General features: G+C 42.9%; 1 protein-coding gene across 1 annotated transcript in view; it reads left to right on the top strand.

Moving 5' to 3' along the window:
• LOC138286436 (zinc finger protein interacting with ribonucleoprotein K-like) overlaps positions 1–14,192 on the top strand; it is a 96,611-nt gene that overhangs the window by 22,244 nt on the left and 60,175 nt on the right. The window contains exons 5-6 of the mRNA XM_069226697.1: positions 7,539–7,652; positions 9,467–9,574. Coding sequence (XP_069082798.1) covers positions 7,539–7,652; positions 9,467–9,574 — 222 coding nt within the window. The remainder of the gene's footprint in view (positions 1–7,538; positions 7,653–9,466; positions 9,575–14,192) is intronic.

Genomic DNA, 14,192 nt, shown 5'->3' with positions numbered 1-14,192 from the left:
AACGAATGGCAGAGGGTGTTTTATTCTTCATAAGACATGGGAACACTATCACCCTTCTCACAAACCACTCAAACCGTGGTGCAGATAAGCAGAATAAAAGTAGAATCTGTATTACAAAATGGAAATCTCAAAAGCAGTTGGTAATTTGTTGAAATAAGATATTCATATCAATTTAATACAAGTTAGATTAAGAAATATTTTTCTCAGAATGTGTAGAAACATGCCGAGGGATTGTGTTTCCTGTAATAACTTTTAGCGTGGAAAAATAAACATTGCCATAAATATCTTCTTTCTGCTGATCGTTGTTAGTTTTAGAAAAAGAGTTTCAGAAGAATGGAATGCCAGCTCCCTTTGTCATTGTTTAAAGTGCAGCAATAATTATGCTTTGTGACCTTCCTTTTATCTTGGCGATGGCTCTGTCAGCAGGCATTTGGATATCACAGGTCAACTGTAATAACTTTATTACAGTTCAGCACCTATGATATTTCGTTACTACAGGCAACTAAAAACTTCACAGCTCGACTTAAATAAATTAGAGAAGGGCTTTTATCCAAGGATTGCAGATGCACTTGTATTACAAACTGTATAGATACCTAAGCACCCTTGTCCTCACACAGATATTTTTTGATCTGTCAACTTGAGACCAGCTTGTCACTGCACAGACGCTCGTTGTGATATCACATCAAATTAAACTCCATTTACTCCCCTGGCTGGTTTGGGAAAAACCGTGTCAGTCACAAGGTGCAGCAGACTCCAATGCAATTTGTAAATAAAGCAAAAAAAAGCTGAACCTAATCAACTTTATAATGATGCTGAAGTACTCTCTTCACTGCTGTAAACTATAATAAGAGGAAAGGCTTGCTAAACCACCCCTGTAGAGAGATGATATGGTCAGGAGGTTAAGCAGCCTGTTGTGGAACAAGGATACTTGACTTCTTCCCCACTTGAGCAAAAAGTGGGGGAAGATAATTGTATGTCACCGGTTCCATTACATCAGTAGTATACAAGAATCTAATTTATCAGGGGGGGGTGTGGCCAAGCAAGATGGCCAGCTAGACGTCTCTCCCCAAGCCCTGTCTCCATCTAATATCCTTATTAAATCCTTTCCTGAGGTGGACATCCACCCACTGTTGTATCTTCTGAGCCCCCCGCTGTCCGCCTGGGAGCCAGGGGACTTCATTGAGTCGCCTAGCTGCGCTGCCTGGCTGCGTACATCAAGGGCTGGTGAGTGGAGGCAGTCTCGAGGGTCGCTCAGGGTGGCAGAGAAGAGGAGTCCCCTGCTCGCTGGGACTAGACTGTACGGCGTGGCCCCCTCACCGATAAAACTGCAGTGTGGATTCTCCAGGGCCCGTGAGCAGCGGCCTCCTCCCGGGCAGCACTGGTGGAGGTGACTGGGGGCTGCGAGGCTAGTGGTGATGTCGGTCGCAAGTGTGCGATGAGCTCGGGAAGCCTAGAGCACAGTGTGGGCGGAGGAGAGGGGGTGCTGGCGGGAATCCCACGAGACGTTTTCAAGGATCCTGCAGATTGGAGCTCGTGGACTACACCTTGGACATAGCCCCTGGAAAGGTAAGTAGCCCTCAGGAGCTCCTGGTCAGTGCAGGCCACCATGGTCAAAGATAAATGTTCCAGGATGCAACAGGTAAACAAGATTGTCAATTATGCACAGGTCCTGCTGCCTCCGCCTCTTCCGTGGGGGCGGGGGGCAGAGTTGAGCGACGACGCTGCCCCCTCAGTGACTGACCTAATGGCAGCAATCCAAGGCTCGAAGACGGAGGTGGTTAACAAAATTGAGGCGGTTGCCATTGCGCCAACATATGTAAAGTGTCTGAGGGCCTGGAGGTGACTGAACAGAGTGTAGACTCCCTCCAGCAGGAGGTCCATGACCTCTGATTGACAGTGACTGACCTCCAGAAATGAACGGCACATCTGGATGAGTGAATTTAGGACTCTGAGAGTCACGCTCGGGGGGAACAACCTCCGTTTGTTGGTTTTCATGAGAAGGCAGGAGGACCATCCGCTGAACTATTCTGGAGGAGTGGATAACCACATCTCTCATGCCCAAGAAGCTCTCTAAATGCTCACGATAGAGCGGGCCCACGGAGCACTGGCACCTCTGCCAAAGCTTGGAGCCCCGCTGAGGGCCATTATAGCACGACGTTAATCTCTGGGATAGCAATGCTATTCTGCAGTAGGTCACAGTGCAGGGTCCTCCGAGGTTCCAAGGGCGGCTGATATAAATTTCTGAGATTATATCCAACGGGTAAAAGACCAGAGAAAGACATTTTTGGCTGGCAAAAAAAGGATGAGAGACATAAACTTAAAATACAGCCTACTATTCCCTGCCAAGCTCCAAGTGCAACATGGAGGCTCGGTACCCTTCTTCATTAGCCCGGCGAAGGCTAGTGACTGGCTGGGTGCTCTCCTGCATCCTGCAAGACAGAGTCCGGGCCACCAGGATTGGGATGCCCATGCTACCCAGCACTGGTCTGCCCACCCTGGGAGACGGAAAGGTAGACGGAGGAGTCAGGATGGCAGCCAATCACTGAGTAGAATAAAAGCTTGTTCAGATAGTACCTTGAGTGCGACTGCTGATGTGCTTGATATGGAGGAGTTCTTCCGGCAGTGGCACAGTGCTCCTGAGTCCTCTAGTGATAGCACTGGCATGGATTGATCCTAATCACTAAGTCAAGGCTTTGCTCTGGGACTTCTGGGCACCCTGGGAGGGGATGCCATTTTCTGAATGTGGTCTGGCACTGTAAACGTCTAGGGGGTATTTCTCTAGGGGGATGCCCACACGACAGCCGGGGGAGTGCAACTCCTGACAGGCGGGCTGCGGGGAGGCGGGTAGGAGTGGACCACATTGTTGATCTTTTGACCTTTTTACTTAAGGCTTATACTTTAAGGATGGGAGTCTCTAACAGTGAGTTGGGAAATGCAGAGGGGGCTTGAGTGAAATTTTCCTCGCACCGTCTCCGGTATCTTCACCTCTAGTGTAGATTTTGAATTATTTGTTTTTTTCAGTTGGTATAACGGGGTGGTCTGGACAGGTCTACAGCTGACTTGGAGCTGGGTGGGAGGACATGGCACGGCTACCCAAGGAGTGGGAGGAGTTGGGTGCCAGCGTTTGGTTTGAAGATGTTAATTTGTGGGATTATAATTACGCTTATTGCACTTGTGTAAAGTAGATCTACTTGCAGTTTCAGGATCAGCTGACCGGGAGGCTCCAGGGAGGTGGGAGGTGAGGGGGAAGTACTTCTAACCCTGGAAGCTAATGGACCCCACGATTAAATGTATAACATGGAATGTCTGCAGTAAAACGTAGAAGGGTGCACGCCTATCCTAAACGCTATAAGACCTCAATAGCATTTTTGCAGGAGACACGTCTGAGGGGACTGTATCCGATTTCTGAGACGGAGATGAAGGAGACAAATATACACCACTCTTACGCGGGACACATCAGCGGAGTGTTAATTTGAGTAGCACGGCGGGGTACCTTTCCTACTTAGAGACCATGTGTTGGATTCAGAGGTTCGATATGTGATCCAACTTGGATTGCTAGAAGGGTGTGAGGTATGCTTGATTAATGTATACGCACCTAACACACAGTCCCACGTTTTACATTGCTGTAGCCCAGGCAGCAGACCCCTTCCTTACTCTTTTAGCGGGAGATTGTACCTCTGGTCTAGATGACAACGTGGACCGGTCTACTCCCCACCAACACACCAAATCCCATATGACTGAGGCCATGAGCAATGTGATGTGTAAATTGCGGCTTAGGGACATCTGGAGGGCATGTAATCCACAAACCCTACAATTTTCATGCTACACCCCGCCGTTGGCACCAATTGGTTTATTAATTAATTTGGAGGACCTAGGTCCCAGTGTGTTGAGTGTTGCATACTTGCCGCGGTTCCTCTCAAATCACTCCCCGTGCTTTTGACTCTCCTGAACACTATTGGGAGGCTGCTGATCCCATTATGGTGCCTACAGGCAGAGGCACTGTTGGACCCCCTTTTGAGCACACAGTTGCAAATTCATTGGCCCTTTTTTCCAAGAAAATTGGGCAACATCGAATAGCAAGATAACGGATTGGGAGGCGATTAAGTCAGCCGTTAGTGAAGTCTGTTTTAAGATGACATATGGGGTTTGCCAGCAACTGAAAAGAGACTTCCAGTTCCTCGAAAGAGATCTGGGGGACACTGAAAAGGACCTCCCGTCCAAGCCTGAATGACTAGGGGAGTAACGCAGTGCCCGTAAATCCTTACTTGATAACTGGTGTTGTTTGGAAAAACACCTTTATACAGCTTAATGCCAACAGCTGCATGTGGATGGTGATAAAACAGGGGCCATGTTACCCTGATTCGTTAAGCAGGAGGAATCCCACTCCCCTATCCTCATGATGACTGATGACAGTAGACATTAAGTCTACCCGCAGAGGGCCATTAATGAGGTGTTCCGCTCATATCTCAGTCACAGCTACGCTCCCCCACCTCTAATAAGCACGAGTATTATCGAGGACTACCTGTCCCGGGTGTCTTTTCCCACTACCACCCTCAATACCCGGGAAGGCCTAGATCAGCCTATAACCAGAAAAGAGATCGTAGCAGTGATCTGTTCCCTAAAACGTCAAAGGCTCTGGGGAGTGACGGTTTTCCTGTAGATATGCTGGCGGATAAATTACTGGAGGTGTATGAAGTGTCACTATGGCAGGGACGTCTACCCCCCACTTTGCAGGAAGCTATAATAATAATAGTTCATAAACGAGATAAAGACACCACCATACCCTTGGCATATAGATTTATTTCCCTTTTAAACTTAGATGTTAAGCTGCTGAGCTGTGTGTTTGCTTCACGTCCCCTTCCAAGCCTTCCTTCCCTTGTGCATTCCGACCAGTCTGGGTTTATCCCTAAACGTAGTACCCTAAATAATATACAACAGCTCGCCCATATTTATCACTCCTTACAATTGCTTACTGTGGCTTTGGCCCTGCGTTATTGGATATCGAACAAGATTTTGATTCCCTGAATTGGCAAGTTTTGCAGAAGTTCTGGATTGGCCCCAGATTTATGAAATGGGTCTATCTGCTATATACTGACCTATGTGCCTGGGTGAGAACTGGTAGGGAGGTGTCCACATAATTTTCCCTCAGTAGGGGAATGCGCCAGGTGTGCCCTCTTTCGCCACTTCTTTTTACGTTGACTATGGAGCCTCTGGTGGAGAGCCTTCGACAGACATTGAGCCCCTGGTGCATTACAATTCAAGAGACCACTCATGTGGTCTCCCTATACATCGATAATGCATTAATATTCCTTAGCAGACCATTAGCATTAGTGCCTATTCTCATGTCTGTGTTGCGGGAATTTGAGAAAGTGTCAGGACAAAGAGTAGACCCTTCTAAGTCCAAATTGCATCCTCTGGGATCTCTGTCTGGACAACCGCAAGAAGTTCTCCCCCACCTGGTGGTCCCCTGGGAATTTAGCAATGTCCTATACCTAGGGATCCGGTTGGTACCCACTGAAAAATCTTAACTAGACCTTAATATAGTTAGGGTGGTGCCAGGACTTCAAGCTTCTGTAAAGTTGTGGTGAGAATTTCCCCTATCCCTTATGGGGAAGATTGCTGTGGCTAAAATGAGACTGCATATACACTCCAGAAATCCTTTTATATTATCCCCAGATAGTATTTTAAGATGATTAGCAGTATCATCATAAATCTACTATGGGTGGATAAACCCAAATGCGCAAGTCTCCCCATACTGCAACGGACGTGGTGAAGGGGAGGACTGGAGGTTCCTAAACTGGAGTTATGTTATATGGCCGCACATTTACAACATGCTATCCCTTGGCTTGATCCGGAGGATTCCAGGGAGAAAGCCTTGTTGAGAGGTTGCTACCTGGTGGGTGAGCTTCCAGTGCTTCTAATGCGGGGTTCCAGCCCCCCCTCCCCCCCTACGGGCACTCCCTATCTGATAAGACAGGTGGCGGACGTCTGAGAGGGTGCTGTTAAAAGGGTTATCTGACGGGTTCCATTTGCCCCTGACATACCCCTTTGGGTTCTCCAACCATTTCACAAAATAGCAGATTCCATGGCAGTCCAAAGATAGAAGGATGGAGGCTGCACTACTCTGGGTGACCTCTACCATGAGGAGTGCATTATAACAATGACAGAGGGGTTTGATATATTCCAAATGGGCCAGGCCTATTCCTACAGTACAGCAAAATCTCTGCAACAAGATTTTATTTTGAAAAAAAGAAGCTCATTTATCAGAACCGCCTAAGTCATGTTTATTTAACTGCTTATGCAATTAGTCTTTAGTTGTTTCTAAAATTGTTGCAGCACCATTTATACACAGAAAAATAAAGCTGTTGATGTAACTGAGACATGGAGAACTACAATCAAAAACATTCAAACTGTTTGCTGCAGTGTGTCAAAAACCCTTCCTTGTTGGGAATTTTCAAGGTGAGAGACACAGCTATATAGACTGTTAGTCTGATTAGCAGAGTTTATCTTGCTATCACCTGGCCAGATGAGTATAAGAACTGGGTAGAGACACCCCCTCTTGTCAGATTATTCTTGTCTGATTCTACATAGATAGTAGATGTATGCTTGGGCCTCCTCTGACGGCTCACCATCTCATTCCTCAGATGTCCAGAGTAAAGGTGGTTGACATGAATGACATTCCAATTAGATTGTTCTTCTGTAAGCAGAGGTGCATGGGCAGACCTGTCACAGCCTCTGTGAGAGTCCCTTTTTCTCCATTTGTATTGACTGACAGTGATGTATCTCGTTGACACTTGGTCCTTGACTTGGCTATTATAGTCATCCATGTTTAGTTATTTTTCCTTCTCATCCTATTGCTATTTGTCAATAATTATTTTGTAGTGGACGAGGGGTTGACGTTTTAGCTTGTAGATTTCCACATGTATTTAACTGACAAAGGTATATCCTTAAGTGATGTCTGTAGGATTTTAGTGTGCTAAGGGTTCATACACATCACACTTTCCTAAAAATATTAACATTGTAATGCAAGCACATGTTAAGAACCAAAGCTGATTTAGGCTTCATTAGGGAATCCGATCCTGCTTTGATTCCCTCTGTTGCCCATATTCGTAACTAATCGACTGACAGCCATGACACAGCATGGAGAGACACTCAGATAAAAACCAAACGTTTGCATTTTCTGTTTTTACAAATAAAAACTGAAAGGGAAAAAAGATTGCCTACTATTTGTAGTAGTATTTGAAAATGTGAAGAAACAGAAACAATCTGGAAGCCGTAATCGTAAAGTGTGCTTTATTTGGAGGCTGAGGGAGTCTGGCACTTATTGATTTGGTGCATCTTCTTCAGGAGCCACAGCACTGTCCACCGATTGTTGCTTATTAGGAAACAAGCAGTGTGGTCCGTCCGCATCGAGTCATTCTAATTTCCAATACTTCAAGAGATCTTTAATCTCTCTGAATAGTTAAGTCCGACTAAAGTCCATTTATTCACCTGTTTTGTTCATCCTACACCCCATTAATTGTCTGTTTGTCTCAAAGGTTATACTCTTCGCACTTCTGAGGATGTTTTGAAGATGGAACATGAGCTGGATTTGGGTCTAATGGCTCAGTATGGTGCAGACGAACATGAGAGCAGCAGTCACCTGAGTTTAGGTAACCTGCTTATGATCCTAGTTTGGTGGATTTCTAGAATGTGTAATGAGTGTTCCCTTTGCTGCAGTGTATTCTCGATGACTGAGGTTATACCTGTGAGTGTGAAGCTATATATGTACGAAGCAAATCAAATCACACCCATATTCTTGTAGGGAAGCAGCAATTCAAAAGTGGGTGAGATGGTAGATGTGTATGTGATCCTCTGGGTGCCGCAACCCCATTCTTAGTGTTTTTCTCCTTCAGAATCAAGCGAATTCCCCCTTCTTTCCCACCAGTCTTGACACCTTCACCAGGACAACACATAGCTACATCATGTTGCGGACAATGATGGTATGGGGTAGTAGCCTACGTTCTGAAATATTATCCTTCATTTCTGTCTCTGAACACACGAGGATGTGATTCCAAGGCATCCTCAGAGTAAAATCCAGAGTAATAGTTCCAAAAGTTGATCATTACTTAGTTCAAAGCGATGAAAATGGCCAGTAGAACATTACCCAATAGAGGGTTTCTGTAGATGAAAAGACATGTGTAACGATTCACTGAAGCAGAAGAAACATGCTGCAAAAGATGGCAGTATTAGGGCACATTCCACTGCACAACCACAGTGTATAACACTACAGAATGTTCCCATAGCATACCCAACCATTATCCTCTTCAGAAGACCTTGAACCTTATGCAGTATGCCAAGTTACTGAAACAGTGTCTCACCAAGATTTTATTTACTGGTATTCTTCTGTTCCTTATCAAATCTTGGACACAGTAGACAACTAAATGTCTTCAGCAAAATCCCATTTGCTCCTTCTAGGCTGGTGAGTTTATATCAAGTGCAGTCTTTTTAAGAGTTCTTTTGGACTTTGGAATATTCCAACCCCTTGAAGTTGTGGATGAACTATATATGTGTCAGAGTTGAGGCTCCCTAAATAATACAAATAGAAATAATAATGTTAATTACTGTTTTTTATTGAATGTCGAGTAACACATTTCTGTACTCTTCTAGCACTACAAATCACCATTATCTTGATTGTGTATTTTCAAATCTAACTCGAAAGTACGAGAGTCTGACTCTCACTCTGATGGCACAGCAGACTAATGCACCCTCTGAAATATCTGTGTTTGACCCCATGGCCACCTATTTTAATTCCTGCTGGTTTACTCAGCCTTGCATCCTCCCGAGTTGATAAATTAAGTACCATTATACTGAAATCAATAAGCATGTTATATAGCACAAAGAGACCCCTTGTGCTGAATGTGCACCAATTTAATCTAGATAAAGCTTGGTAAATGACAAGCAATACATGTTCCCTATAAGTGCCATATCCATATCGCTTTACAATGATAAACGCCTTCATCAGAGAATTGTAATTATTTGATTCTTTTCACTTCCTGATGTGACCATTGCCTCTTTATCACAAACCCTTCACACATTGTACTGCAGTAGAATGTGAGAGCTGCAGGATGAGGTTGAGGGATCTGATAGTTTCTTAACAGCAAAAGCAAGTTTCAATGTTCTGTGGCATTGACAGGACCATAAGAAGGGTATGGATTCTGTTGCCCCATGTAGTTATGAGATGCTTTTGTAAAAGTGTTCATACCTCCAAGACTTGCTTGAAGTTACTTGTAAGTAGACTAAAATTATTGCAGAGGTCAGGAGGAACAATGGGTTGTGGCACGGGCAAAGGGGCCAACTCCTTAAACTGTCTAGTCTTTACCGCCATTATTGTGTCTGACCTTTAGCATGGATGAGTAACTTTGAATTTTTGCATGCAATAACAATAGTGTACCATTTGATTTTTAATGGATTGCTTTTGTAACAGGGCATGCTGATATATTGCCAGTTCCATTCAAGATTAAGGAAGATGTAGAGATGTATTCTGCTGACTATCTCGACTCTGAGAAAAGAGAAAGCAAAGACAGTGCTGCAAGTGAGTACAGAGCACACGTGTTTTGAAACAACTTCAAGTTTGACTCAACTCAGAAGATCTGAATTTGATCATTTGAATGGTATTCCCACAGAAGCTGCCTTGCACAAACCTTTTGTTCTTTACAATTCTTTAAGACACAGGTATTGCAAGAGCATCAATGATTTATGTTCTTTTGCCTGAAAAAACATGTTATGCTATTTATGTATTTTGAACAAGAACATTTCAAATATTATTGCTGACCAGGTTCATGATAACAAGTGTGATGAGCAAGGGTTATCGTTAAATGGAAAAAAAAGAAAAAGAAAGCCAGGGTCGATTATATCATCCCTGCACAAAGAGCACCATGTATCAATAAACATTTATCCACAAAGTTGAGAAGGACAATGCTTAGACATGTCTGCAATCGAACACATGATTTATGAACAGTGGGGTTCTTCCTGATGTTTTGTGTTATATAGAATATTCACAGAAAGACATAGGAGTTTGTAGTTGTATAAAACAAAAATAGAGACATTTCTGAGAATTATAAACATGGTAAAATGAAATGAGAGCCATGTACCCCTGTAAAGACTTGAATCCAAATTACGAGAGACCCCATCAACATTTGAGGCAAATACAGAGTTGGCTGAATTTCCCCTAAGCTTGGCTTGATACCGGGAGGACAGATTCTTTTTATAAAATGTATATTTATTATTTTCAAAAGAGAAGGAAAAAAATAGACCAAAAAGTGGAACACACAATGGATGTACACATGCTAGAGGAGTAGGAGCACTGAAGTCCATGACAAGAGAAGTAAACAATTTATATGACATTGCCCATGTCAATAACAGCATAGAACAGCAAGGCATTATTAACAGCAATCATGACCAGCAAACGTGCGCCAAAGGCGTGGGGTGAAAAGAGAGTATGGAGGAGGCAACTGAACCCGAAGTAGAAGGGTTCGTTGGTATGGCTTTATACAAACGTAGACCTTGCTCCTGACGGTTTAGCATCAGACTGAGAGTTCAGCTGAAGTACGATAGAGCAGTTTTCTGAGGGCAGATTTTCAAAAAAGAAATGTTGCTTTTTCTAAACTGACTATACAATTGGCCTGAAATCCCAAATTAAAGTTAGCAGTGTGATCTTTCACAGTTCTCACGTTTGTGCAGCTGTTTGATAAGTAAAATGAGGCTATGTTCTTATTTTACCACTGATCTATATTATGTGGTGTTAAAGGCTTCTGGCCTGAAAGTCAAGGCTCTGTTCATTTCCTGTTTCAATGTAGGAAGAAGTAAGGTGTCGCACACAGCTGAGGATATAAACGTGCCCCCACTGTGCTCAAGCTGGGTCTGTCATTCTCTGGGAAATATGCCCTGAATGTCACTACAATAGACACATTTCAACCAACGAAGACTCAGCTGGTCTGGATGAAAAAACCTGTCACCAGCAAAATAGAAAGATAGTGGGAGAAAACCTGCCTACCTACCAGACAATCTGGGAAGGTTGATGGCAGCGTGGATCAGTGAAGCTCGTCAACGTTTAAGATAGCTGAGAGGCCAGCACCTGGGAATTCCCATTCTTGGCTCGTGCACCATTTGGTATTGCTTCTCATTAGTTGTGGGGCTGTCCAAATATGGTCACCAGGCCCTAAGCAAACAGCAGTGAGGGGACAAACGACCTACTTCATTAAATTATCCTCCTTTCAACTGTAACGTAGAATCATTAAGGCAGTGAGGAAAAAGTCGCCTCTATTCTGCATTGGGACAGAAGTGCAAGTTCATCAGGATGTTCCCCAGACCACCTCACAGAAAAGAAGGGCTATGCACATACCCTTTTTCCTTTTCTGTGTACTGCTAAATGAACTCAAAACGCTGCATGACTAGAACTCTGTAGGAAGAGCTGAGGTGAGGTTGAGCTGAGGTATGAATTAGAAACTCTCAGGAAATACTGTCAAAACTAGAGATCGAAACCTGTGAGAGGTAGAAAGAGGAGCCAGTCCCAGAGAGGGACATACTTGACCTAGTCTTCAGTGGTACTCTGATTAATCTGAATAATTAATTTAACAGATATTAACTTTATGATCCTAGTGAGAAAGAAGCTATTAGGCGCACATACTAAAAAGTGCCACTTTTGTTCAAAATATGGAGGCCTGTAAAACTGTGATGCATTCGTAACACACATCTACCACAGTATGCTTGAATTGCCCTACGTTATCTGACCAGTGCAGGAAGGGTTGTGAGTTTTTTTTTTTTTTTTTTTTTTTTTTTGGTGTCACATGGTTTTGAGTCAAGTTTTAGCACTATACCAGGCCTCAGAAAAATCATACAAATGTTACCAGACCTGCAGGTCTAGTGACTTAAATAATCTACTCAACCTAACTGTAATGCTCTTGATCCATACACTGGTTTCAAATTATCTAATCCTAGGCAAATATTTTAATTCACTGAGCCATCATTTTCTTCGTATCACATATGATAGCAGCTTTAAATATGTTAGTGCAGCATGCCAGCTGTACAAAAAAACTCTTGTTTAATAAGCTCAGTGTTTGCTCCATATATAATACAAATCTAGCCGCATATAGGGTACACATGACCATTTTTGCATAATTATAGATTTGTCGCGTAATCTATCATCTGCCTCATATTCTGCAAATTTTAACAAAATAAATTGTTTCTAATTCAAATGGTTCAAAAGTTACTAAATATGCAACAACACTTGTTGCTGCACAGTCGAAGGCCCTTTGCAAACTGAACTGGTCACCTTTCTGTTGCTTATTGCTTCATTTGAGTGTTAAATTGGTACTAATGAGGTGCACCCAATACCCAGAGAGAGCTACAAAGTTTTAAAATGACAAAATAATGAAGTAATATTATTTCAAAATGTGCTACATTATACCGCATAATTTACCTTTTCTTGCCACATAATTGACTTAACCCTACCACATAATTTGGACCTCTCCTGCTGCATGATTCCAGTGGCCCTGCTCTCAGTTCATTAACAGGATTGTCATCAGGGCGGAGCAAGAATGTTTCTCTAATCATGGTTCAAAACTAGCACTTTTAATGAATATGTAACTAAAGCACGAAGTAGTAGCGTAATGTCATTTCCAATCAGCACATTTTAAAAATAGCCACACATTTTCCAAGAAACATGCGGTTTTACTGATTAAAACTATTAGTGTACAAACAGTAGTGTTTGGAAATCGAGTTTCTGCAAATATGTGTCATTTGAACATCATCAAGTAAAGTGTTCTGATTTTGTTTTGCTCCTATTTAAATCTTTTCATCACACTTCTGATTTACAAAAAAATGCATTTGTAATTCCTGATATATTTTGAGATATTTGTACTATTTATTTAGAAGCTATTTACGTGTTGTGTGCTAGAAAAAACTGACATCCTATAGGCCTTTGTTTCACAAAGCTTGTCAGACAGCTTACTTTACAAAATGTATTAAGAGAAAGAAGTAGACACCATTTCTGGATAAGCAGCACTAAGTAAAAAGACGAACTGATATTTGACCTCTCTCCTTGAACAGACAGCAAATATGTCAAGATAAAATAAGATTTAAAGACATTTTAATATGAATGAACAGAACACCTGTTCCTTTCCAGCTCAAGTTCCCTCACCAGAATGGACCAGTATATCCTAAAAATAGCGAGTGGGGGAGTAGATGTTTCGAGGCCTCTATGGGAATGAGATTCTGAGTAAAATAAAAAACTCTAGTTCATCCAATAGCGATAGACTCCAGATCCATGGCCCTGGGCCTTAGGAACTCCTCTTTTGAAGGTATTTAAAAAATGAAAATATAAATAACTATTTGTATAGTGCTAAATAGCTACTTCGGGAATAAATTGTCCTGACATGCCCTCACCCCTACACCACTCTTTTGGGTGACTTCAGCCTCCCAGACATTGCTAGCTCATAAAAAACAAGAGACACCCTCTTCAACCTCACTCAACATGGTACCGCATGTAACACAACCAACAGACTCTAAAGGCCACATCCTTGAACTTGTCTTCTCAACATCACAAAAAAGCCTTTGCACACCACTGATACCCTTGGATTGGACCGACACTCTGTAGTCTTTCTCTCGGCTCAGTGTGCTACCAACAGTATAAGGTCAGCACAAAAAGAGAAGTCCAGACCTTCTGATAGTTCAAAGACTTCTCCATAGACAACATATTGCTCATCTCTTAACCCATCAGCTCCATGTTCGATGTCGACAACCTTCTAAACAACTTCAGCAACTTGTAGTAATTCTATGTGAATGTCCATGTCCCAATTACAACATGCAAGTTCAAGCCAGAGCCTTCGTCACTCTGGTATTCTAAAGATTTTGCAAGCAATACGTGGTTCATTTGCAGATAGGAAAGAAAATGGAAGCAAAACCGAACTCCGGAGGACTTTTCATAATGAAGGCCTCAGCGCAACTTGCAGACGGCTCATCACATCAGCCAGAATTTAGTACTATATTATCATCATCAACAGTCAAGCCACCAATGGAAGCAGAAAGCTGTTCAAGACAATCAAGCACTGCATCAAACCCCTGCCCGATCACTAATTCCTCCTTCCACAGGAAAGTGCAATGCCATCAGCCTCTTCATCTGTGAATAAATACAGAAGATTCACAAGCACAGC

Source organism: Pleurodeles waltl, chromosome 3_2, assembly GCF_031143425.1.
Source record: "Pleurodeles waltl isolate 20211129_DDA chromosome 3_2, aPleWal1.hap1.20221129, whole genome shotgun sequence".
Lineage (NCBI taxonomy): Eukaryota > Metazoa > Chordata > Amphibia > Caudata > Salamandridae > Pleurodeles > Pleurodeles waltl.
The sequence above is the reverse complement of the archived record's forward strand: the minus strand, read 5'-3'. Positions and strand labels throughout refer to the sequence as shown.